The 27311-nt window shown below is 37.6% G+C and overlaps 1 protein-coding gene across 1 annotated transcript in view; it reads left to right on the forward strand.

The window, feature by feature from the left end:
• adgrv1 (adhesion G protein-coupled receptor V1) overlaps positions 1-27311 on the forward strand; it is a 178303-nt gene that overhangs the window by 127929 nt on the left and 23063 nt on the right. Inside the window, 3 exon segments of the mRNA XM_048189162.1 lie at positions 12236-12352; positions 16054-16232; positions 18888-19045. Coding sequence (XP_048045119.1) covers positions 12236-12352; positions 16054-16232; positions 18888-19045 — 454 coding nt within the window.

Genomic DNA, 27311 nt, shown 5'->3' on the forward strand with positions numbered 1-27311 from the left:
CCTGAAACTGAGCTGCACCATGGTGGCCAAGACCATACAGCGGTTTAACAGGACAGGTTCCACTCAGAACAGGCCTCACCAAGGTCGACCACAGAAGTTGAGTGCACATGCTCAGCATCATATGCAGAGGTTGTGTTTGGGAAATAGACGTATGAGTGCTGCCAGCATTGCTGCAGAGATTGAAGGGGTGGGGGGGTCGACCTGTCAGTGCTCAGACCACACTGCATCAGATTGTTCTGCATGGTTGTCATCCCAGAAGGAAGCCTCTTCTAAAGATGATGCACAAGAAAGCCCGCAAACAGTTTGCTGAAGACAAGCAGACTAAGGAACCATGTCCTGTGGTCTGATGAGACCAAGATAAACTTATTTGGTTCAGATGGTGTCAAGCGTGTGTTGCGGCAACCAGGTGAGGAGTACAAAGACAAGTGTGTCTTGCCTACAGTCAAGCATGGTGGTGGGAGTGTCATGGTCTGGGGCTGCATGAGTGCTGCCGGCACTGGGGAGCTACAGTTCATTGAGGGAACCATGAATGAGCAGAGCATGATCCCCTCCCTTCGGAGACTGGGCCGCAGGGCAGTATTCCAACATGATAACGACCCCAAACACACCTCCAAGACGACTACTGACTTGCTAAAGAAGCTGAGGCTAAAGGTGATGGACTGGCCAAGCATGTCTCCAGACCTAAACCCTATTGAGCATCTGTGGGGCATCCACAAACAGAAGGTGGAGGAGCGCAAGGTCTCTAACATCCACCAGCTCCGTGATGTCATCATGTAGGAATGGAAGAGGACTCCAGTGGCAACCTGTGAAGCTCTGGTGAACTCCATGCCCAAGAGGGTTAAGGCAGTGCTGGAAAATAATGGTGGCCACACAAAATATTGACACTTTGGGCCCAATTTGAACATTTTCACTTATGGGTGTACTCACTTTTGTGGCCAGCGGTTTAGACATTAATGGCTGTGTGTTGAGTTATTTTGACGGGATAGCAAATTTGCTTATACTAGCTGTACACTTACTACTTTACATTGTAGCAAAGTGTCATTTCTTCAGTATTGTCACATGAAAAGATATAATAAAATATTTACAAAAATGTGAGGAGTGTACTCACGTCTGTAAGATAATGTACATAAATGATAATATAATGTGAATCTAGGCATGATAGGAGCAAGTAAACCTCAGGAAGGGCATCTCAAAGTGAGATTTTCATAATTTTAGTCATAATATATGCGTGATGTGTACTGTGTCTCTCTGCTTGTCAAGTCACTGCTTGTCTCAAGGTGAGTTACAAAGCCATTAAAAACTCAAGTGCTTCTCAATGAATCTCCCAGTTGGAGATTAAAGCGAACATTATGAGATCATTAATTAATATCCTGCTGTATTGGATGTATCTACTTTCTAACTTTAACTGTGTCACTTCCAAGCAATATTAATTTATTAAATGATGTGTCAATCATCATTGTTTAATAATAGTTCTTTTAAAGGATTTGTCTCATAAACACAGTGAATGAACTATTTTCAAATTTTTTATTCAGCCATCATTGTTGTTCTGAATGTTTGTTTAATGACTGTGTTCCCATGGTCACTTTTATTTTGGCTGGATGGTGATGTCCGCATTGACCTGAAGCGTGTCAGTGCGATAGCCAGCATTGAGGCCAGCTCTTCTGTTCACCAGAGTCTGGCATGAGACAAATGATAGCATGTGTTGTTTTGAAGAGGAGAGAGCGGTAGTGGTATCAGGTAGCTAGGAGATTTGTGACAACAGCAACACAAAGTCTGTGAGTTTAGACATGAAGGACCAAAGCTTGTTTGGTTTCATCACACTCAGGCACTTCAAGGAGGTTTTCTAAGAAAGATAAAGCAGACTTTGAAGTCACTGCTGCTGTGTTATTCAGATCATGCTGGCTTGAAGAGAATGACTGAAGTTCCTGTCAGTCACCACTTTCCAAATTAATTTCAACATGTTGATCTTTAGTAACCATTTTGTTTTGTCTTAATGAACATTAAACATTAAGGGCCCTATAATACACCCGGCGCAATGTGACGCAAGGCGCAGCGCAAGTGTGTTTGCTAGTTTGTGTCCGGCGCCGTTCACGTGTTCCCGTTCAGCGCCACGTCTTTAAATTAGTAAATGCATTTGCGCCAGTTATTGCGCCCATGGGCGTGCTGGTCTAAAAAAGAGGTGTGTTCAGGCGCATTGCCGGCGCATTGCTATTTTAAGGAGCTGAAAATAGACCATAGACCAACTCAAACCTGGTCTAAAGTCAATGGCGCAATTTTTTTTTTTGTTAGAGCGCGTTGGTAGAAACTGTGCCTCTGGGCGCGTCCACAGTGCGCGTTGACTTTGCTTATTACACACAGGGATGCGCATCACACAAACATGCCAAATATTAAAAACAAAAGGATTACAGTGTAAAAGAATATTATTGTGTAGGCTACATAAATATAAAAATGTAACTTTGTTTAACTTCTAACTAAACATTTAACTTCACGTACGAGCAGATCAGTTTCTTCACTTGAAAAGCGTTCAGCTTTTCCGCCAACAAATTCCGCCATGTAAATAGCAATCCGCCATGGCGCGAGCGCATCTCGCTCTTAAAGGGAATGGGAGATGACACTCTGATTGGTTTATTGAACGTTACGCCCATTACTCATTAAGAGAATAGGGACAACCCATTTCAAAAATGCACCCCGGCGCACGGACCGTTTTTCCGTCGTTAAAATAGCAAAAGTGGATTTGGACCTGAAAGTACATTCGCCCTGAATGTACCTGTGCCGTGCGCTTTACACTTTGCATTTAGATCGTTAAAATAGGGCCCTAAAAATGTATTTATTTTTATTTTTTTATAATGCAGTGCTTGAAAAGTGCTTGTGCTGTATTTAAATGCCACTTGAGTTGATATTTTGTTATATTATAACAAATAATGCAATGGCATTTATACCAAGTGTGCCTAAAGAATCAAAATATGCAACCTTTTTTTTTTTTTTTAAAGAAAAAGTTTGGGGTCAGTAAGATTTTTTAATAAAATTAATATTTTTATTCAGCAAGGATGCATTCAATTGATCAAAAGTGACAGTAAAGACATTTGTAATTTGTAATGCTGTTTATTTTAACTTTCTATTCATAAAAGAATCATGAAAAATAATCAGTTCTCCATCACAGGAATACATTTTAAAATATATTAAAATACAAAATTTGTTAAATTATAATATTTCACAACATATTTACATTTTTACTGTATTTTTGATTAAATAAATGCAGTCTTGATGAGACTGTTCAAAATATTACAAAAATCTTAGCGACCCAAAACTTTTGAACTTGTACATTTGTTGACACTGTTTTCTTATATACAGGTATCAACAGTGTGATTCTCCTGAAGTCTTCTATTTGTCACAGTTGCAGGGTTGTGCAAATCCAAATTTGTTTTTATGCCTTTCTTCAATTTACTATGAGAAAAAAGTTCACAACTTGACTGTAGATGTCATCAAAAACAATAGATTTCACTGTCCCTGCTGAAAGCAAGCTTGGATAAGGGGTGAAATGTAATGAACAAAAGAAAAAAGGGGACAGGTCAAACGAACTAGTGCCAAGGGTGCAATAATACCCCACTGAACGTCAATGGTCTGTGTGTATGTGTGTGTTTGTCAGTCTGAACGCTGATATAGAGTGTTCGTAAGTCAAACATCTAATGGGAGTTACGTGTTTCATAACAAAATATCATTGCATAAACATTGCATTGGATTATTTGGACCAATTTACAATTGCAATAACAATGTTAAAGCTCATTTCACATTACTTTTCTTTTTCAATTAACACAAATGCCTAATTAGCTTAACTGTCCTAATTAGAATGACTTAATTACACTGAGATTATTTAATGTTTTATCAGTCATAAAACTTCCTTTAGGTTCAGCGAGGATCTGAGACTTAAAATTGCTGAAATAATAATTAAACATTTATAAACTGACTTTTTCATCATCTCACATAAACAATTTTTTTTATGTTCAAAGTCTTGACAAATTTCCTTCGAAAATACTTTTAGAAGAATTTCTTCATGGCTGAGCATGCATATGAGTGCAGCCTTCCCACTCTGACCCACTAACCACGTCCCACACCTATTAGCTCATGACACCTTTTCTTGAGAAGTTCCATCATGAGACAGTGTATATTCACGTAGCGCATGCCCGAGGCGCATACCCGTGACCGCATTGGCTGATGAAAGTCTATGCAAAAAAAATTCCCATCAGACCTGACAGTTTGGGGAAAGCCCAGTCATGAGCAATGAGGGATCTTTGCCAGATGAAAACGAAGGAAAAAAGAAGGAATTATAGCAGAAATTAAGGTGGATGTTTGTGAGATGTTCGTGCCTTTGGCTTCCACTGAACAAAAGCAGCTAAGGAAACACCCACAATGCTGCTGAGTCTGGAACCAGCTAGTTTAGACCGGTAGCTGTTAGTGGATGGGGGTGGGAAAGGAAGTGGTGGTGCGGGGGGGGGGGGGTGGGAGTGAAAGAAAAGGGGCAATTGAGAACAAGGATGGTGCTATGAATGACACATTGAATATTCGGACCGTCTGGTTGACGTGACTCATCTCTCACGCTCTGTTGGTGATGTAATCTTTTTGGACAGTGCTATTATTAGCGCCCTGTGCCAAGTCAACATCAGCAGCAGATCACTGAGAGGAGCATATTGACCCTTCCTTAATGATCATTCAAACTGAGCTTTTCTTTCTGAAGATCTAGAGTCTGGGGGGAATAGTGTGCTTGTCCTTTGGCAGTCATGATTCTAATAAAAAACAACAACAACAAAACACAGATATACCCAGAGTAATTTTCTGTAAGGGTTTTCATTAAATATATATACTGTATAAGGGTAGTGATCAATGGTAGTAATAATAATAATAAAATATTATTATTATACTATGCTATTTTGTTGGACCAGTGTTGGGTAGCATTTTTTAAATGGTTTAGTTTTGTGTTTTTTGTTTTGTTTTGGTTTGGTTTGGTTTGGTTTGGTTTGGTTTGTTTGTTTGTTTGTTTGTTTTGTTTTGTTTTGTTTTGTTTTGTTTTGTTTTGTTTTGTTTTGTTTTGTTTTGTTTTGTTTTGTTTTGTTTTGTTTTGTTTTGTTTTGTTTTGTTTTGTTTTGTTTTGTTTTGCAATTCCGATTGACTTTAAGACAGAAATTCAGTGTTTTGTTGTTCTGCTTGTTGGAAAAAATATGAATGAATCATGGAAATATAGCCATGGCATTATTGTGCTTACCATGTCTGAAAAAACATGGTAATAAAATGATACTTTTTGTGCAGACAACAATTTAACTCTAGTATATGGAAACTTGTCATCATCCAAACATCTACCTTCAATGGAGCAGATATTGATTTATTCCTCAAGACAGTGACTAATACCACACCTTGAGCCAAATATATATCTTACTTGTTGCTTGATGACAAACACATATGCATCCTCCAGGCAGGAAACAGCCTAGCCGACTCTCCCTTCTGAGGGGGAAGGTAGACCGATCTTTGCTATATTATTACCCTGCAATTCTTTCCCTTGACTTCATCCTGCATGTACAAATTTCCATCAGCTAGTGATTATAGTTGTTTGAGTGACTTGCACATAGGTCTACTCTAGATTCTATCATTAGTCTACTCTAGATTATTTTCACATATGTTTTTGTTTCACACACAGTATGTATGCCCAAGGGGCTGGTGCTGAGGTTTACCTGCCTGACTGATGTGCGTGGAAATTAGCTTGAGGCCACAGACTGCTTGACTCCTTTATAGTACACTCTGGAAAAGGGGGGAGGTGCATCTGTGACTAACACGGTATCTATATATAGTAGCACTCAAAGGCACACAGATGGAATACAGGACTGGTGTGGTTCTGAGTACAGCAGACTATAAAGATGAATGCATTTACCTGCTTCTCTTTAAAAAAAAAAAAAAAAAAAAAAAAAATGTGTGGGCTCATTGGGAATATGGAGTAAAATAACTTGTAAACCCACTGCACATTAAATATTTTACAGAAGATTTTATGTTTTAAAAAGGTTACAGAGATCCATCCAATATTATTATTATTATAATAATAATAATTTATTATTATTATTATTATTATTATTATTATTATTATTATTATTTCCCTTCACAATACCCTGCATGATTTCAACAAAACAAAAGGTAACAAAAGCCATTTTTAAAGTTAATATATACTGCTGAAAGATGGCCGAGCAAATTAGATTTTACTTTGATCAGGGACTCACTGCAGCTAATATAGCTCTGCGTCTTTCACTGACAGACTTCTTACGTCTGAGCATCAGACACTTGAGAAGGAGTCAACAAGTTTATTGTCACACACACTCTAGTGACATGTGGTCAATTCCATTCCCTGCCAATTTACGTGACGGGATGTCTGCATGGTTGACGGATGCCATTAAATGCTTTGCATCTGAACAGAGAAGTTATGCGTGGCCTACCGTACTTTTTTTCTTTTCTTTTTTTTTTTTTTTTTTTTTTTTTTTGTAAGAAAAAACTACTTTTGTTATGTTGAGATCACAAGAATATTAAGTTGTGATCATGAAGAAACACAACTTTGGGATTATGTAAAAGATGTGCCAAGGCCAATGACATAACATAAAGCAAATGTATGGGTCACAGAACCACTAGTGTTGTTTTATATTGATTTGTCCTCTATTTGATGCTTTTTAACCTAAGCAACTGTTGATGTATAGCTTTTACTCTCCTGCTTCTGGCTGGGCTGCCATTCTCATTTAATATGCCTGCTCCCCAGTCATTTGCCTGTCAGTCAAGACATAATGTTTTTAATGCATGGTGTATGGCTATTTTAAGCTCAGTATCTTCCTCCGGATAGGGCATATCCATAGAGACTCCAAGTCAGCTGTGAATTAGCTCCAAAAAAAAAAAAAAAAAAAAAATTCCTTTACATTTCCAGCTGCTTTCTCACCATAGCAACTCACAAAAAAAGGTTGGATATTTTGTGTCAAGTATTGGAATGGGTAGCATGATATATTTGAAAAGAGTAAGATATTTGTCCTGGTCTATAGATCTAGTGAGGGTAAATGGCTATATAATTTGATGCAAATGAAAATTAGACTATGAGAATTGATTTTTTCCCCCTCATTTATTTCAGATCACAGCCATCATGCAACCAAATTAAGAACTAAACAAATAACAATAGCTAATTTCTGTCTGCTTGGGCATTTGTTCAGATAAGGCAATGGGATATAGGACTCTCTGGCACTAATTCAGCATTGTCATTAGAAAGCTGATAATACTGCGAGTGACTCATCTCGCAGTCTCCATAATGACAGGCCTCTCTGAGACGATGTTTCTCTGTCTCATCAGGAACCAATTGACCTTAGAGAACATTGTGACATTTTTTCATGTAGTTTTTCCTTTTGACCTGCTGTTATATAGTGCTGTTTTTAATGCTGAAAATTGTATTCTGCTTTCTTTATGGCATTCAATATTCCTGAAGCATTTTAAAGTGCCATTGCAAAAGATTCACGGCAAATTCATGAGTTTTTGTTTAAGTAACTAAAAACCTATGAACACTTTTTTAAAGCATCACTTATAGTATTATCTATTTATAACCAATTATGTATTTAAAGAGGACATATTATGCTGTTTTAAATTTTCTTTAGTGTGTAATGTTGCGATTTGAGCAAAGTTACAAAGCACAAAGTCCACTACAACGGGACTTACTCTGTATATCAGTAAGCACTGTTTCTGAACTCCCTGAAATGCCTTGACTGTAATCTTGAGTTTTTTTTCCATACATGTCACAATTTTCCTCATTTAAATAATTCCCACAAAAATCATACGCATAAAAAGGGGGTGAGGCCTGGTTGAGTTGCGTTAGTGGTGTTGAAAATCATGGTTATGGTAAGGTGCTTGACATTTCCAAAACACACTTGAAGCTCTTGACCAATCACAACACTCTGTTCCAGCCAACCAATCAGAGCACATTGTGTTTTTTGGAAGGAGTGGCTTCATAGAAACAAGAACTAAACAGAATGTTACTGACAGACTGGGAAAAGAGGTACTGCAACAATGTAAAGTATGTGAAAAATAATGAACATTCAAGCATGAAGACCTGTTCTAGTAGACCCCAAAACTTAGTAAAACTTTATAAAAGAGCATAATATAGCTTTAATAAATAAATTAAATATTTCATCTTTATCATTACTACAAATTATTTGGTTTTAATGATTTATAATAGAAATTTTGCCCTATTAATGTAAATGTATTTTTGTGTTTACACTGGAATTTTTTTTTTTTTTTTTTTTTTCATTTGTTAAATATAAAACTTGCTAAAAAGGTTTTGTACAGGTGGGGGTTTAATTTTTAACTCATGATGGTATTAGCTGATCTGCACACATGTACTGTTTACACCCATATTGTTTATGGTACAGTGCAGTACAGTACATCCGTCCTATAAACACAGCACGTATCAGATTGAATGGTCTATTTTCAACCACTCCCTGTTTTGGGCTTAAATGACTATACTGACAGGATAAGTAGGTCCACATTATCAAGAGTATCAGGTCCTGAGGACTGACTCCTAGCCAGACAGGTCCTAGACACAGGGCCCTTTAATCTCCACTGTGGCTCTCTATCACCCTTCTCCAATCTCAAGCCCCTGAATGAAACCCGATCCCCCATCCAGTTTTAGTTATGTCATCGGAGGCCATGCGTTTCGCATGACGGGGGTGCTCGATTTCTTATTATTCAGGAACTGTTAAGTCAGAGCCATGTTGCCTGTGTTTATACTCATTACTGCAGGATAAATGATTGGCTAGCAGCCAGTGATAAGCCCGATGTAGTCTGATGTATGATTGTTTGTGATGAACTGACCTACAGCTGCTACTTTTAGCTTATGTTCAGAAGTCTTTCTGAATGTGTATTTTGTTACATAAGGCAACGGGATCAATCGTGGGCCAGAGAACCATCCAGAAAGGTTATTAGGGGAGGGGGGATGGTGCTCCTGCCATCAGCATCTAGTGTTACCGATGTGATCGTGTGAGTGGGTGTGTGTGAGCAGATCATATTGAATGGAAACGTGATCAGATCTCCTCCCTGTTTACTCACCCGGGTGTGTGCCTAGGGACGACTACAGGAACAAAAACATGGGCTTTGCCTCAGCGTGCATTAATGAAGGTGGCACTGTAGAGTCTGAAATGAGTTTCTGGTTTGAATGTGATTTCGCGTTTGTACTGTGACATAAGAAGACCTGTGAACAATTGACCCTTTGCTAAGTCGGCCGGGTGTGTGCCTAGGGACGACTACAGGAACAAAAACATGGGCTTTGCCTCAGCGTGCATTAATGAAGGTGGCACTGTAGAGTCTGAAATGACTTTTTCTGGTTTTAATGTGATTTCGCATTTGTACTGTGACATAAGAAGACCTGTGAACAATTGACCCTTTGCTAAGTCGGCCGGGTGTGTGCCTAGGGACGACTACAGGAACAAAAACATGGGCTTTGCCTCAGCGTGCATTAATGAAGGTGGCACTGTCGAGTCTGAAATGACTTTTTCTGGTTTGAATGTGATTTCGCATTTGTACTGTGACATAAGAAGACCTGTGAACAATTGACCCTTTGCTAAGTCGGCCGGCAATCCTAGCAACTGTGGCCATAAACAATTTTCTCAAGCTTTTTCTTTTTCTTACTGTATTCTTTTTTGGTAACGTAAGGCTATGAAGGATATGTGTGACAGTTTTTAACACAGTCAGGTGAAATTTATATGATATCGTTGCCAGGTAACATATAGTGACATTCACAGGTACCATATTGAATGAGCTATAGAACAGTTAAGTTAGGAACAGTTCTGTTCCCTCACAGTAATGTGTATAAGGATCAGTGGCTATAAGGATCAGTGTCACATGATTCTTCAGAAATCATTCTAATATGCTGATTTGTTGACAACATTTCAAGACAACATTTCTTTTCATTATCAATGTTGAAAACAGTTGTGCTGCTTAATATTTTTTGAAAACAGTGATCCATTGTGTTCAGTATTCTTAAAGGATTAGTTCACTTCAGGATTAAAATTTTCTGATAATTTACTCACCCCCATGTCATCCAAGATGTTCATGTCTTTCTCTCTTCAGTCGAAAAGAAATTAAGGTTTTTGAGGAAAACATTCCAGGATTTTTCTCCATATAGTGGACTTCACTGGAGTTCAACGGATTGAAGGTCCAAATTGCAGTTTCATTGCAGCTTCAAAGGGCTCTACGTGATCCCAGCTGAGGAATAAGGGTCTTATCTAGCAAAAAAAGTCAATTTCTACAAAAAATAAAAATTTCTATACTTTTTAACCACAAATGCACGTCTTGCACTGCTCTGCAATCCGCCACGCATTATGTTAGAAAGATCACATGTGACGTAGGTGTAAGTACCGCGGTAGGGTAAAAAACTCCATCTAATTTTCTCCTCCAACTTCAAAATTGTCCGATATTGTTGTTTAACCTTTTTTTACGTAAAGGGCATTTGGCTTAATCTTTGCACGTTCACTTTGTAGACACTGGATCTGTACTTCCGCCTACATCACGCGTGACCTTTGTAACGTGATTACGTCACGAGTGGTGCATCGCAGAGCAGTGCAAGTTGAGCATTTGTGGTTAAAAAGTATATAAATTTTGTATTTTTTGAAGAAAATATAGATAAGACCCTTATTCCTCGTCTGGGATCGCGTAGAGCCCTTTGAAGCTGCACTGAAACTGCAATTTGAACCTTCAACCCATTGAAACCCAGTGAAGTCCACTATGTTGAGAAAAATCCTGGAATGTTTTCATCAAAAACCTAAATTTATTTTCGAATGAGGAAATAAAGACATGAACATCTTAACTGAAGACATCTTAAACAGTATATTATCAGGAAATTTTCTTTCAGAAGTGAACTAATCCTTTAAATGAATAGAAAGTTAATCTATTTGAGTATTAAGTATAAGTATAAATATGTTTGATTTCAAAGAAAGAAAGAAAGAAATCTTACTTACTCCAAAGGTTTGAATGGTAATGTTGAGTTTTGCATTAGTTTTGCTATATTGCTTGAGTTTTGCTATATTTTCTTATATTTCAGAAAATATAAAAATCTTATTTTGTTTAAGTTCTGTTCAATAACAAGTGCAAATATCACACAAACCCAAAAACTGTTTGCATTAACCTAAAAAAATAACCTTTAATATTTGTGTTCTGCAAATTCTCATATTGTATGTCAACAATCTTTGTCACTCGTTTTTATACAAACCAAATGTAGGTTACAAAATTAAATGATAATAGACGGTGAATGAATACGAATGTCAGAATGAGCAAGGTTTCATTTGAGCTTATTTGTTTATGAGATGACCTTGCTAACTAACACACATACACAGCTTTTTTGGCAGTATTACTGCATTTCCACGCCAGCCCACGACTACCCAGAATCACGCTTCCCAGCATGCACCCGATGGACATTGCACACTATGGACATCCCAGCTCTCTTTTCCTTCCTGCACTGACACATCCCTTTCACACCACTCACTGCCCTCCTGACTTTTTCCCCAGCCGTACCTTATTTAATGCCATACCGGCTATAATGACTCCAGATTTCCCTTCACTCAGCAGCCAGGATAGGTTTTCCACAGACACAGTTTCCCCTTAATTTGGGTTTCCCAACAGGGACTCTCAGTTTAGTTGAAAAACAGTGTGTTGTTTGCATTGAAAGGGTTACACTGTTTATGGACCTAGTGCCCTCCACATGAGAGATGGCTGCCAGTTTTTTTATGTGTCTGCAAATGCAGTTATGAGAGGTCGCAGACAAGGTGAAACTACCCAGTTGTTTTTGTTTGATAAGGTTTTGCACTGTTCATCGGAATTTGTAATATCAAAAAAGCCCTAGTTGGTTAACTATAAATAAGAAAACTAGATTCAGAAGTAAAGCTGTCAGAATATAGAATATATGTAGAATATATATAGTGTCCAAATGTTTTCTTTTCTCATATATTTTTTTTGAAGACATTCTGGTCAAGATGACAGTGTCCTGACAGTGTCATTTCTTCAAATATGCATCAAAAATATTATAATTATAAATGATTTAGGAACAGTCTTGGACTTTTGAGATGCTCTTGGGTCTCAGGAGTAGATTCATTCATTTTGAATGTGTGTATTCTGCTGAGTGTGTACAGGGTGTATGAGGACCCCAGGGCCTCTGCTGATGTATCTGTCACTCTGTGTTTCTCAGATTTGTTTCCTGGTGTCCGCATTCCGGGGGCGTATGTTCTCAGAGGAAAGTTGCGCTACTCTTGGCCTCTTCTTCCATTACTTCCACCTCAGCCAGTTCAGCTGGATGCTCATACAGGTAAAACTTTATTTTCATCATCTACTTGTGTGGTCGGTGGAGCGAGTTTTGGCATTGACCACACCAAAATCAAAGATAAAAATTGTGTCAAAATGTAATCAACCTCATGTTGTTTCAAACCAGTATGACAAAAAAGCACTGAGACAATATATTATTTTGTGTTAAACTGAAGAAAGAAAGTCGTACCATTTTAGAATGACATATGGGTGAATAAATGTTGACAGACTCTTAATTTTTGGGTAAACTATCCTTTTAACCAACTGAAGTTTTCAGAGTTAGGTTTTTACTACATGTCATTTGAAGGTGTGGCACAAACTTTCTTTTAAACAATGAGCTTACTTATGGAGAGAAAAAAAAAATACATTTCACAATTCTAAGTTGTGTTATTTCCTTAAACACACACACTCATTGCCATTGTTTGGTAGAGTTTGATATAACTTGCCCTCAGACAACAGACTACCTAAAAAAGTTTTACCCTCAAGAAAGAAAATAAAAAAAACAACAACCCCAAACCCCAAAAGTAAATCTAAAATCTAGTTTTCGGGTTCTACTTTTCTCTCTGATGTGTATTTGTAAGTATGATTAGGACATAATCTCATAAGAGCTTTTGCGAATCCAGCAAATATCAAAACGCCTTTAGTATTTGACTTGTTGATCAAGAGGAGGGAATGTTTGCACATAAAAATAACACCATGAAAAATATGACCAGAAAGCTTGTATCAAAAGGCAAATTACTAAGGCAAGCATCTTTTTTATATCTGTATGTGTACGAAGAACAACACTCTGCAAAATTTCTGCTGTTAAAATTCTTTACTTTAATGTTTGATCATCATAACTTTCCATTGTCAGCTCAGGAATGGGTCTAATTACTACACACAGTTCAGTCTGTTAGGAAACACATGATTTTACTTTACGTGCTGCATGACATGTTCCAGCACGCCTGCAATAGCTGTTCAGAGACCTTTCGAAAATCCATCATATAACTCTTGCTGGACCTTTTACCCTTTTGCCTACTCTATGCTTCTTTTCCTTTGTGCGGTAATCCCTTCTAAGCACAGAAACCTGTCTCTGGAAGTCAATTCACTCATAGCTGTGAAGGTCGTCTTGTTCTCCAGAAGCAAAAACAGGATTTGTTCTGAATATGCTTAGTGAAATGAAAAAAGAACATGGTTTTTAATCCCCCAAAGACCCACACAGAACACAAACATCTGGGCTCATGTGGCAATTGAAAAGGTTGAAAAGACATAGGACCGAGCACTGACCCTGGAGGAACCTCTCACCTAAATTGAACTTGTTGAAATCAAAGGCTGTTTTGCTCACATAGTGGGATTATCTTGTTTTCCTCAATGACGCTGAAAACACCAGGGGCTTAGCAGTTTACATAGAGCATGTAATCTCTATTGGCACTTGATGAACTGGTGTTGAAAGATTATGCAAGAGAACATGAAATAAACTAACTGGCTAGTTACAAGGTTTTAGGTGGATGGGACCATAAATTGTAGAAGGGCCAAAAGTGTAAAGGCCAGTATGTATGACACTATGTTTATGTAAGTGTGTTGATGTGCCGAAGTGGGCGTGAGTTTATGAAAACACACATGGAATAAATCACACACAAGTTGTCTTTGGTGGGAAAGGTAAATCATGATTCAGACTGGAAAGTATTTGCATCCTGGAGAGAATGATTTGAACATGTGCTTGTCTTTATCTCAAAATGGTCTCAAAACAGCTGGCACAACAGCTTGTAATACAACTCCACTTTATGTGATGTGTCATAATTAGACATGAAATAATTGTTTATTTTGCACTTTTCTCATTATCGTTAAATTCATCTGATCCATATTTCAGCATTAAAAAACTGCGTCTTACTCAGTAACCACCCACAATCCAGTTTAACATATGGGATTTTTGTTTCCGTGCCCCTGAGGCCCCTTTTACACTAGTGTGTTTTCGTTTTAAAACGCACAAGTTTTACTACGGTTATGCCTGTCGTTTACACTTCGTCAGTGTTTTCGAACCTCAAAAATGGAGACTTTTGAAAACGCTGCAGACCCAGTTTTAGTTCGAAAACGCCGGAGTTGCGTTTTAGTGTAAAAGCACTAAAACGAACCGACCTGCAAGATGGGGAATTGCGCCATACAAATTGCATTCAGCACAAAATTTGTGGGTGTGCTGGTACCTATTTTGCCAAATCCATTGAGAGAATCTGGGTATAAAACAAGTTTTGTCTTTGTTTGCTCAAGGCAATACTAGACACTATACACTACACAACTTTTAAAATCTGAACAGATTTGAAGGAATGCTAAAATGCTAGGTGTCCTACACTTGCTGAGTTTTTAAATGGTTACAGAGAAAAACTGGGAATCATACACTAAACGACTGAGGATCACACACTACCAGACTTTCAAGTCATTCCAAACACAACAAACTCACACAGAAACGCACACCTCATTGCTAGAAGATGCTTGACAAATTAAAACAATATTAGTTCTAAAATTGGCTCAGTATCAGCAAAGACTATAGGATAACACAAGACGTGTCACTCGTACTGTTTTGAATGGGAGAAAGTGCAACGCACAATATGGCGGAATAAGTCCCGCCTTTTAAATAAGAGCCAATCACTGATTGGTAAAGTCATCACGTCACTTCAGCGGCCGTTAGAAGCTCCGGTTCCTATAGAAACAGTCAGACGCACGCCTCCGAAATATGAAATTTAATCAAAAGCTTGGTAAACAGCTTTGGAGAATTTGATGTTTCCCCATTCAAAGAGATAGAAGCTGCACTTGAATGACCGAGAGGCATTTCAAAGATGGCCGCCGAGTGAAATGACTTGTCTTAAAGGGACTTTGGTATCAGACCAGATAGAATCATAGTCTGAAGATAAAACAATCAGTGTCCATCATACACTACATGATTTGTCAACTCCGACTGCCCAGAATCTGCAGACTGGTTCTCACTTTTGGAAAACTAGCATTGACTCTTCCAGACTGCAAATCTGGGTCGAAAGTCATGTAGTGTATTCCATCCTTCAATAGAAAGTGCAGTTATCCCACGCCTACTTTAAAAGGCCACTGAAAAACACTTTATCAATGAAAACTATTGATCTAAGAGTTTCTTTCTATGCACAGGGACTCTTTTTTCAGCCTGTGCTAAATAGTCATCTAGTAGATCCCAGAGGTTCCATGTACTGCCACGGTTGAAGCGCTGGATCAATGGAAGTTGCAAGACAGGCCAATCTCAATGGCGTAGTGCCAACCTCTTCCATAATTACAAAGGGGCTGGAGAGGGATTGCAGTGTGTTAGGACACCCAAAATCTACAACGTCCTGCCAGCTTCTCTTTTCTCTTCATCTCTTATCCAAGTTCCCAGCACAGCAAAACAGAGCTGCCGCAGTTCCTATCCATTTATGGGGCTAATACTGATGGATGAAGGTGCCACCTCAGGACTTCATTTTAATGTTGATTTTGAACTCTTTGCTGAGGTACCTCAGTGCATAAAGTGAAGTAGGCTAACTGAACGAGCAGTCAGAGTAGTTACTGAAATGAAATACCACATCATATCACCAACAGATGTGCTTTTTGTAATTAGCTCTTGGTGCCTAGTCTTATCAGAACATTAATCAACCGTCCTTTTTTTATGAATCAGGATTGTTTGTAACCTGTTTCCATTTATTAATTTAGTAACATTTCTGTTGTCTTTTCCAGGCCATAAACTTCTGGCAGATATTGGTGATGAATGATGAGCACACAGAGAGACGCTATCTTCTCTACTTCCTGCTCAGCTGGGGACTTCCTGCTCTGGTCATCATCATTCTGGTTGTGGTCCTGCTGGGAGGTTTTGGATGGAGCATACATAGTGTGTATGGCCTGGTGCAAGGAGATCTGTGAGTTTGTGAATATCTGCTCTCTCTTTTTCTCTCTCACTCACACACAACTAAATGAGGACATACTATACAGCAATACATTTATTTATAATTATTAATGCTGTAGAGTAGGGGATGTCAAATGAACTGGCACCAAATTAGGACATCCCTAAATGACACTAAAGGGCAGGTAACAAATTTGTCATCATACTCTCTAGTACATATTCACTGGTAAAATGGAAGTTACTATATGTATAAGTTCTCTTACTAACAAGGTTTAATTTTTTTCGTAAGCACTTCATGCGTCCACAAACGTGAATGCTCACATTTTTGTCACTTCGGACTCATAGTTACTCATTTCCTGAGTTAATGTATCATAAGCAATTTTCTGCCACACACACACTCTTCTTTGCCCAGTTTACATTAATTGATTGTGTGTGGTCAGAGTCTGTTATTGGTAAGTCGGAAAGAGCTGCTATTTTTAGCCCTTCTGTGTTTATGAGATCACAAGCTGTGACTATACATATGTTCGGTTTCACCCCAGCCAAGCCTGTAGTGATAACAGTGGACTAAGGACACTCCTCTCCACCCTGTCTCAAAGAAGCTCTTAGCAAGTAAACTCCCAGATGACTCATGAAAGCCAAACATCTCTCTTTCCAAGAACAAACAAATGATGTCACCTCACCCCACAGGCCACCGCAGTTCTCGCCTTTTCCCGTACCATAGGGCTTCAGCGGCCCAGGAGGAGTCAAATGCTTGCTTGTAGTAATAGGAGAACATTAGTTTAAAGGTCAGATTTAAATGCAAATTAAACCTCTCCATATGTATAAATATAAATTGGTCACATCACTATTGGCACCATTTAGAATGACAAGGTTTCTTAAAGAGGAATGTTATTTATATACTGTAATAGTATTTATTAATATTTTGAATTAGCTTTTATTTTTATAGTTTCAATTTTCATTTAAATTTTAATATTTTTGTTATGTGCTTTTGCTATAATTTTTTTTTTTTTTTTTTTTTTTTTGCTTGTTTGTTTAGGTTTTTCATCTAATATTTATTTATTTTTATTGTATTTCAGCTTTCTTTCAATTTAAAAAGACTTTTATTAGTTTTAGATTTAGTAAATACTAACAGCACTGGAGGGAAAGAGGGAGCAAAACTACATTTTGAGTGTTTTTTTTTTTTTTTTTTTGTGCAAGAAACCTTTACTAACCATTTAAAATATATATAATGTAAATGATAATAAGGCTATGCTAAGACTTTTGTAAGTGACTGTTTACACAGAACACTTTTTTGTATTTCACTGCTCTTATTTTGTCCCGTTATTGTAAGTAAACTAGACAGCACTAGACAGAAGTGTTTGACTGTTGTTCTTGCATCTCTTGTCTTTTACAGTGTCCTGTGCATGATGCGTTCTAAGGTTTAAAAATGGCGTTTTAAAATGAAAACGATCCTCGTCTACACCGGCGTTTCCACGGCGTTTCAGAAACGATCTCCGAAAACGCATGTCACATAACCATTCATGCACACTGGCCGTGCGTGTAGAAGTGTAAACGGTTGTCTCTTGCGCATGTAGGTAGCTGCAGTATTAAAAAAATGCAGAGTTTAACTGCACAATGGCTGCTAAAAATGACAACAAAGCCAGCGTAGATTGCAGTTCATTCTCCATGTTATTGTTTACACAGTCGTCAAGGATACACAGAGCGAACGTGGGCAGCCACGGCCACGCCATCATTTTCAAAAGTCTCCGTTTTGGTCTGTTTACACTGAAAAGAATTCCCGGCGTTTTCAAACTAAAACGGACTCTGCAGCATAGTAGTGGAGTAGTGTAAACAACAGGCATAACCATAGCAAAAGTTATTTCGTTTTAAAACGAAAACGCACTAGTGTAAACGGGGCCTAAATCTGTAGATCTTCCGGGGTTTTTTCATTCCACTGCCCTGTGTTGCTAGCTAGCTAGCTAACTAAATAAATAAACAAAAGTTATTATTTATTTATTTATTTTGCATGTAAACTGAACTACATGTTTATTTCTTATTACAAAAATGTGTGTTGTTTTCTGTGTGGCATGTATGTGAACATGCAGGCATATAACATTAAACCAGGCCATTGTTTCAAAATTCTAATCAGATAAAGTCTAGTGAAAAATGGCCAGTTTATTTTCCTACGGGCATTTCAGATGCTTTAAATTCTATTATGGCTACATTGTGCCATTTCTGCTGTATGAAATGAGTACGGACTGTGTTTGTCCATTCTGTCTGGACAGGGAGATGCCAGGCCTGTGAACAGAATGCAACTGCTGCTTATTTTGATACATATCACGTCATAACAAGATTACTCTGGATTGAGTTTCCCAAAGCTTTCCCATTCCAAATACCAGCCAGAGACTTCATAACTGCATACAGGACAAAAACAAATGCAGACTGGAAGAAATTCCTTAGATAGAAGAAAAGGAGTCAGAGAAAGACGAAAAGAGAGAATCTCAGGAGATTCACATCTTTAGTTTGTGTATTTGTGGTCCAGAAGTAAGGACTCATAAGGACGCCCATCATGTTGTTTCAAACCCATTGTACTTTCTGTATTTCTTTCGTGGAACACTAAACACACAACCGTAACCCTGACAATGTATATACGTACCAATCAAAAGTTTTGTCTTTCTTGTCATCTTTGTAGATGCTTCATCCCAAATGTATATGCTGCTCTCTGTACGGCCGCCTTGGTTCCTCTCATTTGTTTGGTGGGGGTGCTGGTGATCTTCATCCATGCGTATCAGGTCACTCAGCAGTGGAAGGCTTATGATGACATCTACCGAGGCCGAACAAACAGCTCAGGTGTGTAAGCTTGTTTTCTTTTTACATCAAATTTTACAAGTTGGGTAATAAACAGCCTCAAGGTATCCCACCATTTCATCAGGGCAAGAATCTGGCACCGCAATGAACATGTTACAAGAAACCTGTCCTTTAAAAGTAAATAACTGATGATAATCAGAGAAACTGAAAGTGAACTAAGAGAAGGTGCTTTCCTTTGGAAAGTGTCTTATTGTTAAGCAATCATCAGATTACTCTGGGTTGTGCTTCCAGGAATATTGCGCTGCCTTCCAAATTATGTTTTACTTCTATTGTGGTTTGTTAGTCTTTCCTTTCATTTAAAAGTGCTTTCAGCAGTTTTGAGTAGGTTGTAGATCATTGGATTAAATCTAGTGTAACTCGCTTCTCCACTGCTGAGTAAATATGTATGTTGTCAGTCTTGTTTTTATACTCAATTACAATCTCAACTGGATGATTATCTATTTAGTGTTCACAGCCTCCACCTTCATGTTTAGTCTCAAAATTACCACTGTTTAAAAGTGTAATATCAGCACCTTCCAACTAATGTTTGTACAATTAGCATGTTAAACACTGCCTTTCACTTGTTAATCCACCGTGATGGTTTCATTGTTTACCCGTAACTGCTGGCTTTAAATGGTGGTATTGTACAGTGTGCGTGTGGGTGGTCAGCAAGGGTTGCCATGTGCAATGTTAGCTTTCCTCTTTGTGCACAAGCATGCTCACAGCACAGCGGGCTAATCCTAAACCACTCAACTTTATTACAGAGGGCTGCACCGTCAGCCCACCCTTTGCTCGCAAACACAATGACCTCCCTGTAGAACTCCAACTCATGCTTTTTCATATTGCAGGACACATAGACATAAGCAAATACTTTATGCTGCAGATTTGCTCCTTCATGCCGGATGTGTTTAACGACTCTCTAAGAAGCACAGTCAGATAAATATGTGTCTAGTAAACTCGCTCTTTCCTGTTAACACTCAGCAGCTCTTAGATGTTGATTCTGCCAGGGTGTGTTACTGCATGATTACACATCAAATCAAACATTCAGCTCGGGACAGGGATGGACTGGCCACAACGAACAAAAGAACTTTTCCCGGTGGGCTGGTCGACTTTTTGGAAACTAAATTTAGATTATATATAGTAAGTATAAAATATTAATATTAATATTTATATTAAATATAGAAAGATTTTAAAAGATTTATAGTAATATAAAAGTTCTGACATCAGCTTATTGCCTAATGCCACAGCCACCACATCCCATTTCAGCTTCTGTATGTCCTCACAAATGCCTGGCAGAAGAAGGATGCAAGTTTAGTTCTGTCCAGGTCAACTTAATCGTCTAAATCAAGGAATTAACGTCTAAATGACAAAATAAATGCATAAATGTGTCTTTAATTTCTAGTTTATTTAAAATAAATTCAATTATGCGTGGTTTTAAAGGATTAGTTCACATCAGAATTAAAATTTCCTGATAATTTACTCACCCCCATGTCATCCATGATGTTTATGTCTGTCTTTCTTCAGTAAAAAAGAAATTATGGTTTTTGAGGAAAACATTCCAGAATTTTTCTACATATAGTGGACGTCAACGCCTACCAAAGGGTTAAAGGGCCAAATTGCAGTTTAAATGCAGCTTTAAAGGGCTCTACACGATCCCAGCCGAGGAATAACAATTGGTCATTTTCTAAAGGAAAATAAAAAGTTATATACTTTTTAACCATAAATGCTTGTCTTGCACTGCTCTGCAATGCGCCACGCATTACATAATCACATTGGAAAGGTCACCTAGGCAGAAGTACCGTGGACGAAAAACTTTTCTTCCTCCAACTTCAACATCGACCGACATCATTGTTTCATTTTTTTATTTTTTTTGTAAAGGCCGTTTGACTTAGTCTTTACACATTCGCTTTGTAAACACTTACTTCCGCCTACATTATGCATGACCTTTCCAACACGATTACGTAATGTGTGGCGCATTGCAGAGCTAATGCAAGATGAGCATTTGTGGTTAAAAAGTATAACATTTTTATTTATTTATTTTTTTAGAAAATGACTGATCGCTAGATAAGACCCTTATTCCTCGGCTGGGATCGTGTAGAGCCCTTTGAAGCTGCATTTAAACTGCAATTTGGACCTTCAACCCGTTGGTAGACGTTGAAGTCCACTATATGGAGAAAAATCCTATAATGTTTTCCTCAAAAATCTTAATTTCTTTTCAACTGAAGAAAGAAAGACGTAAACATCTTGGATGACATGGGGATGAGTAAATTATCAGGACATTTCTGAACTAATCCTTTAACATGGGTTCTGTGATCGCATTGCATGTATTACTTATATTTTTAGACATATAAAACTGTGAAAATCAATATACTATGTAAAATGACCACTTGCATCTCTAAACTGGTAGGTAAATCTGACTGTGACTTGCCTTTGAGATATTCTGATGTTTGGAGGGTTTTTCAGCCTCAGAAGAACCACATTAGTGCCAAGATATTAAAGAATCAACCTTTAGCCACTAGGCAGAGGTGTTCTTTCCGAAACCTGTTGGGAGATAATTACCACAACCCTATTTAAAGATTTAATTTGGCTTTTGCAGTTGTTCAATACGATCTTTAGAGAAGTAGTGCTTTTTCACAATGCAGTAATTCGCAGAAAAGCCTTATTGGCTCAGGATTAATCCTTCAGCTCTTTTAATGAGGCGTGTTTATGTGGTGTAGTATGAGTGCAACAGCTCACTGATTGTACGCTGTGGGAGTTTTGAGGAATACAATATGAATACATATGAACCAAAACTGAAAAATACTTCTAAAGCATTTATTAAGCTTACTTTGTGTATTTCAAGTGCTGTCAATCGATTAAAAAAATTAACTTGATTAATCACACATTTTTTTTCTGTGATTAATCGTGATTAATCGCAATTAAAAACACTTTGCAACTAAAAACACAAGTTTTTATACGTTTTTAATATATTTTATAATGTAATAATTTCACCGTTAATCTCCAAATTAAAACAACATAAAGAAACAACATAAAGTATATTTTAAATACTTGTTTAATGGCATCTCTTTATGAATGAAGGCCAGTATCACTGATACTAATACTGCTACTGATGTCTTGATTAAATTGATTTTTCCCCCAATTTTTAACATGAATTATAGCCATTCAACATTACAGTGTTACTGAAAGCTGTCAATTTTTTTTTTTTTTTTTTTTTTTTTTTTTAGGCTTCAAAAATATAACATCTTTTCATTTAAGTGAACATAGAACAATCCTCACATAAACCCATAATACATGTCATATTTAGGCTACCTGTGCCCTTACCTGTCTAATGGTGCGTTCACACCGGACGCGAATGAAGCGGTAAGCGCGAGTGATTTACATGTTAAGTCAATGCAAAGACGCTAATTGACATCCTGCGGCGCGATTTGCGCGAATGAAGCGGCGCGAATGACGCATGAAGCGAGTAAACTCAAAATGTTCAAGCGTCCAACTACGCGCGACTGGTGTGAACGCAGCATAACAGATATTGAAAAATACAGAAATTGAATAAAGTTACCAAGCAGTCTGCACTGCATAATTTATAGCCTAAATTAAATATAGATTAATCATTATTAAAGCTACAAAAGTTCTTTAGTCAAGAGCAGTGAGTAATTTTCTCTGTTACCTTTGTTCTTTCATTATCTTCAATGACTTTGGTTGCTGTCACTTTAAGAGCTGCCGCTGCTGCACAAGATGTGGATCTCCCGCTTCCTCACAACTCTTTACTTTCGTTTTATTTAGAGATGTTCCGATACCCTTTTTCCATTCCCGATACCGATTCCGATACCTGAGCTCAGGGTATCGGCCGATACCGAGTACCGATCCGATACCTGGGTGTGTATCTGTATATATATATATATATATATATATATATATATATATATATACTACTAGCCCTGTATGATTTGATAGAATTATTTATGGTGTGCTTCAGACTTATCCCTTAATAAAACAAGAAGAAAAACATACAGTGAACTAGAGTATTTTTATTATCTGACATACATTTGTCAGTTATATTATTTATTTATTTTAAGTGAAAAAGAACTTCAAATGCAGCCTCAAATCTAACACTGTAAACTGAAAAAGGTATATTAGTTTTACAATATAACTATAAAAACAGTGCAACAAATAAATCTAGGAATATAATTAGGCTATATAAGAAAATAATCTCTTTAAAACTTGAAGTCCAGAAACAATTTTGTTAAATAAAAATCTCACGTTTTCGACGACTGACAGCAGCTGGTCATCCAGAACAATAAACCCGACAATTTTGTCGGTTATCTTTATTTGTCTTTTGAAAACTTTTCTCTTTGTTTGAATGAAGCTGGCACGCCTCATCCTTCTCCATCTTAAGCGTGTCAAACGCCCGAATCGCTCAATTTGCACCGCGTTATTCACGCGAATCGCGCCGCAGGGAGTCAATTCGCGTCTTTGCATTGACTTAACATAAATCACTCGCGCTTATCGCTTCATTCGCGTCTGGTGTGAACGGAGCATTAGCCTTTATGTAACCATCGTGTTGCGCGGGGTGACGCGTCTTCAAATGCTTTATTAAGTTATTTGTGTTAAAGTTGCCAATACTTGTGCCACTCAAAATTGCAGCATTGCATATGAGACATGTCGCTGTTTTACTGGTCTGAAATACTGCCAAACAGCAGACATACTGCTAGCGCGTTTTCACTTCTCCGCAGCTCTAAACAGTGGTTGCTTGTGGCAACACAGCACAACTTCCTGTGTTTGCATTCTGAGCCGCGAAGAAGAATTGATTTCCGATTTGCTGCGTTAAGCAAAGATAGCGGGCACAACTAGGTATTGTTTAAGAAAATGGTATCGGATCGGTACGTGAGTTTAAATACTCGCCGATACCGATGCCAGAAATTTTTGTGGTATCGGTGGTATTTCCGATACTAGTATCGGAATCGGAACAACCCTAGTTTTATTTAACTCATTCAAGACTGTTCTAATGAGGATACTCAACAAAACGGATATTTTTGCCATTATTGTGCGTGTTATTGTTCATTAAAGTGTGACAGAGAACTTAATTCTGGTGCGCCGTCCATGCTCACGATACTGGCGCGTGTCTTTCTGTGCTTCGTGTGTGTGTGTGTGTGACAGGACATTCACGTTCCTTTTTGGCGCACTTTAATGGTTTAAAAGCATTTGCATGAATAAGAGCGTGATATATTGTAATGCTAGCCAAAGGATGACGGAAAAAACGGATGCTGCGTTAATTGCGTTAATATTTTTAATGAGTAATGCCGCATTCCAGAAAACCCGTAACCCGTGTTTTTCCAACCTTCTACCCGTGAAAGTGCATCGGAACAGCAGTCAAACCCGTGATTTCCCACCATGAACTCGTACTAGATCGATGTACTCCCAGTTACACGTTCTGACGTCACATAGCCCGCGAAACAACAATGGCAGCCCCTACGGATGCAGTGTTTATGCAAGTGGTAAAATAACGTAAAATAAAAGGTTTAACAGCTTCTCTTGCCTTATGCGCCATTTTCCTCCTCCGTTTCCCTCAAATAAGCACATAGTAAGCACCTTTGGCAATAGAAATAATTGTTAATGAGCATAAGCCCCATACGGTCCGCCATGCTGGTTTGTTTACACTTTTACGCAGTTTGGTGTGACTTTCCTGGAATGCTACAAAGTCGTAAGTTGTGACTTACGGACTCAAAAACCTGCCTGGAATGCAGCATTAAACCAGAAAAAAATTAATCGCATGCGTTAACGCGTTAACGTTGACAGCACTAATTTCAACATTTAATTGACCTGAGCTAACATGAATGAAGATGAATAAATGCTGTAACAAATGCATTGTTCGTTGTTAATGCATTAACTTACCTTAACTAATAGGACCTTATTATAAAGTATTGCTGCTTTTTCAGTGCTAATGTCATTCCTGTGGCCAGCTTTGTAAACTGCTAGTCTTAAAAGTAAGTCATCTAATTTTTTCTTCAAGACAGCTCATAACTTTTTAAAATCAGTTGCCTAAAAAGGTACACTCTAAAAAATGCTGGGTTAAAAACAACCCAAGTTGGGTTGAAAATGGACAAACCCAGCGTTTGGGTTGTTTTAACCCAGCGGTTGGGTTAAATGTTTGCCCAGTGTGCTGGGTAATTTTATTTAACTCAACTATTTTTTTAAATTGACTATATGGATGGCTTGAAATGAACCCAAAATCAGACACATAATTACTAGAGCCAACAATAATAATCAAAAGGTGAACATTTATTTATAATCAATTTAAAAAATCTGTATTGTTTAATTATTGTTCATTAAACCTGTTAATAAATGTTCATTACTATACATATTAATAAATGTTAATTTCCAACATACTTTGGGTTCATTTTAAGCAAGCAATTTTTTCATTTTTAAACAATAGTTGAGTTAAATAAATATTTAACCATCATTTAACCCAACCACTGTATTAAAACAACCCAATCGCTGGGTTTGTCCATTTTAAACCCAATTTGGGTTGTTTTTAACCCAGCATTTTTTAGAGTGTATATTGCTATAATTTGACTTGGAAAAGTAAGAATGATTACCCCTTGGTTAACTGCTAGTGTGCCAAACTAATTCTTAAGAGACAGTCTTAACCTAGTGGCTAAGTTTATGCAACTGGCCCCTGGTCTGAAATATGTTCACTTTGGTGAACGTTTGAAAAGCTGTATTTGCTGTTTAGCTATAGCCCAGCCTATTTACACCCAATTAGGTTTAAGGTTGTTTGAAATTTTTTGATAACGATATGATGTTCTAAGTCAAATTAATTGCTTCTTACAATCTACTGTTGTGACTGATTGCCATACTAGATGTACTTTGTGATAAGGGACCAAGTTTTGATAGTAAACAGCCTTTCACGTAGTTGTACTGTAAACCAGATTTTTTATTTTTTATTTTTTTTCTTTCTGAAAGAGTATCCATATGCTTTCAGTGTTCAGACTCTCTATATTTTCTCTGTATTTGCTTAGTAATGACTTGCAGTACAGACACTTGATCCCTGGGTCATGCATAATATTCCCCACAATTTCATGATTGCATAATACGTTTACAGCCCATAGAGTCATAGAGGCAGTAGAGTCTAAATCGCTGTTTATCACTATCATATTTCAGCTGCTTCTAAATGATGTCCATTTCACCCTTCTGCATCTCATATCTTTATGACCTTGCTTAACTGCTTATATCACCAACGCTATACTCCTGTTACATAACATTCTCAGGGTTTAACCCAAAGTCTAGTGTCTGGATCCATGTGTTTTGATGAAAACAATCATCATAAATTATCCTATTAAGTCTAAATACATGCATTTTGTTTGGAAACTGAGCTAAGATATCTAAACTGTTGAAAATGACCAGCGTTTTTTACATACTTTTCATTTTAATGTTGAAAAAATACTTTATAATATGAATATGAATTGATTACTGTAATTCATAGCATCTTATTGCTTTATTTAATGTATTGTTTTTTTATATATATTTTTTTAATATTCAAATTATTTTGTTTATAGAATTTTCTTAAATACAGGCAAATCTGATTTTTATTTTATATTTTATTATTTATATATATTTATTTGTGATCTCACCACTGTTTTAATGGTAACATTGGAACTGCTGTAGAGTCTATCCATCCTCTTTTTTTATGCCAAACACTATTAGTTTTCCCTAGAGAGGTCTCAGTTCTCTGAGAACATGCTGTATGGAACGTCTGGTCAGAACGTTGGCGTGAGGCCAGACACGCTCCCCACACCCACAGTTCAGAGGAAGGAGCAGGATGTCCAAATGTCACCCACAAGCACACGTACACACACACACACACACACACACACACAAAGGTTTGGTTCCAGAAAGCGTGTTGATCTTGTATGTACTTCCATCTTGAGCCTTTGTTTACTTCTTTCAAAATTGTTGGACACCTCTTCTGTTCCAGCAGGTTTACTGGAAGATCTCAGCTCTTCCCACTTTCTTTTTCTTTTTCTTTCATCTTTTTTTACCAAGATCCTCTTCTTCAACCACCCATGTCTCTTCCAGTTGAAACGCTTTGTGTTTTTTTTTTTTTTTTTTCTTATCATTGAAGCTGTTGGCCAGGCAGATGTTAGCTCACTCGAGAGGGAGACAAAGGAAGGTCTTTCATCCTCTGAGTCGAACCACAGCTGAGTGTTGTGACAGCTGCTTTGGCATCTTAAACAGGAGCCAGAGTTCTGTCTCACATTTGGGCCCTGCTGTC

This window comes from Megalobrama amblycephala, linkage group LG4 (genome assembly GCF_018812025.1).
Source record: "Megalobrama amblycephala isolate DHTTF-2021 linkage group LG4, ASM1881202v1, whole genome shotgun sequence".
Taxonomy (NCBI): domain Eukaryota; kingdom Metazoa; phylum Chordata; class Actinopteri; order Cypriniformes; family Xenocyprididae; genus Megalobrama; species Megalobrama amblycephala.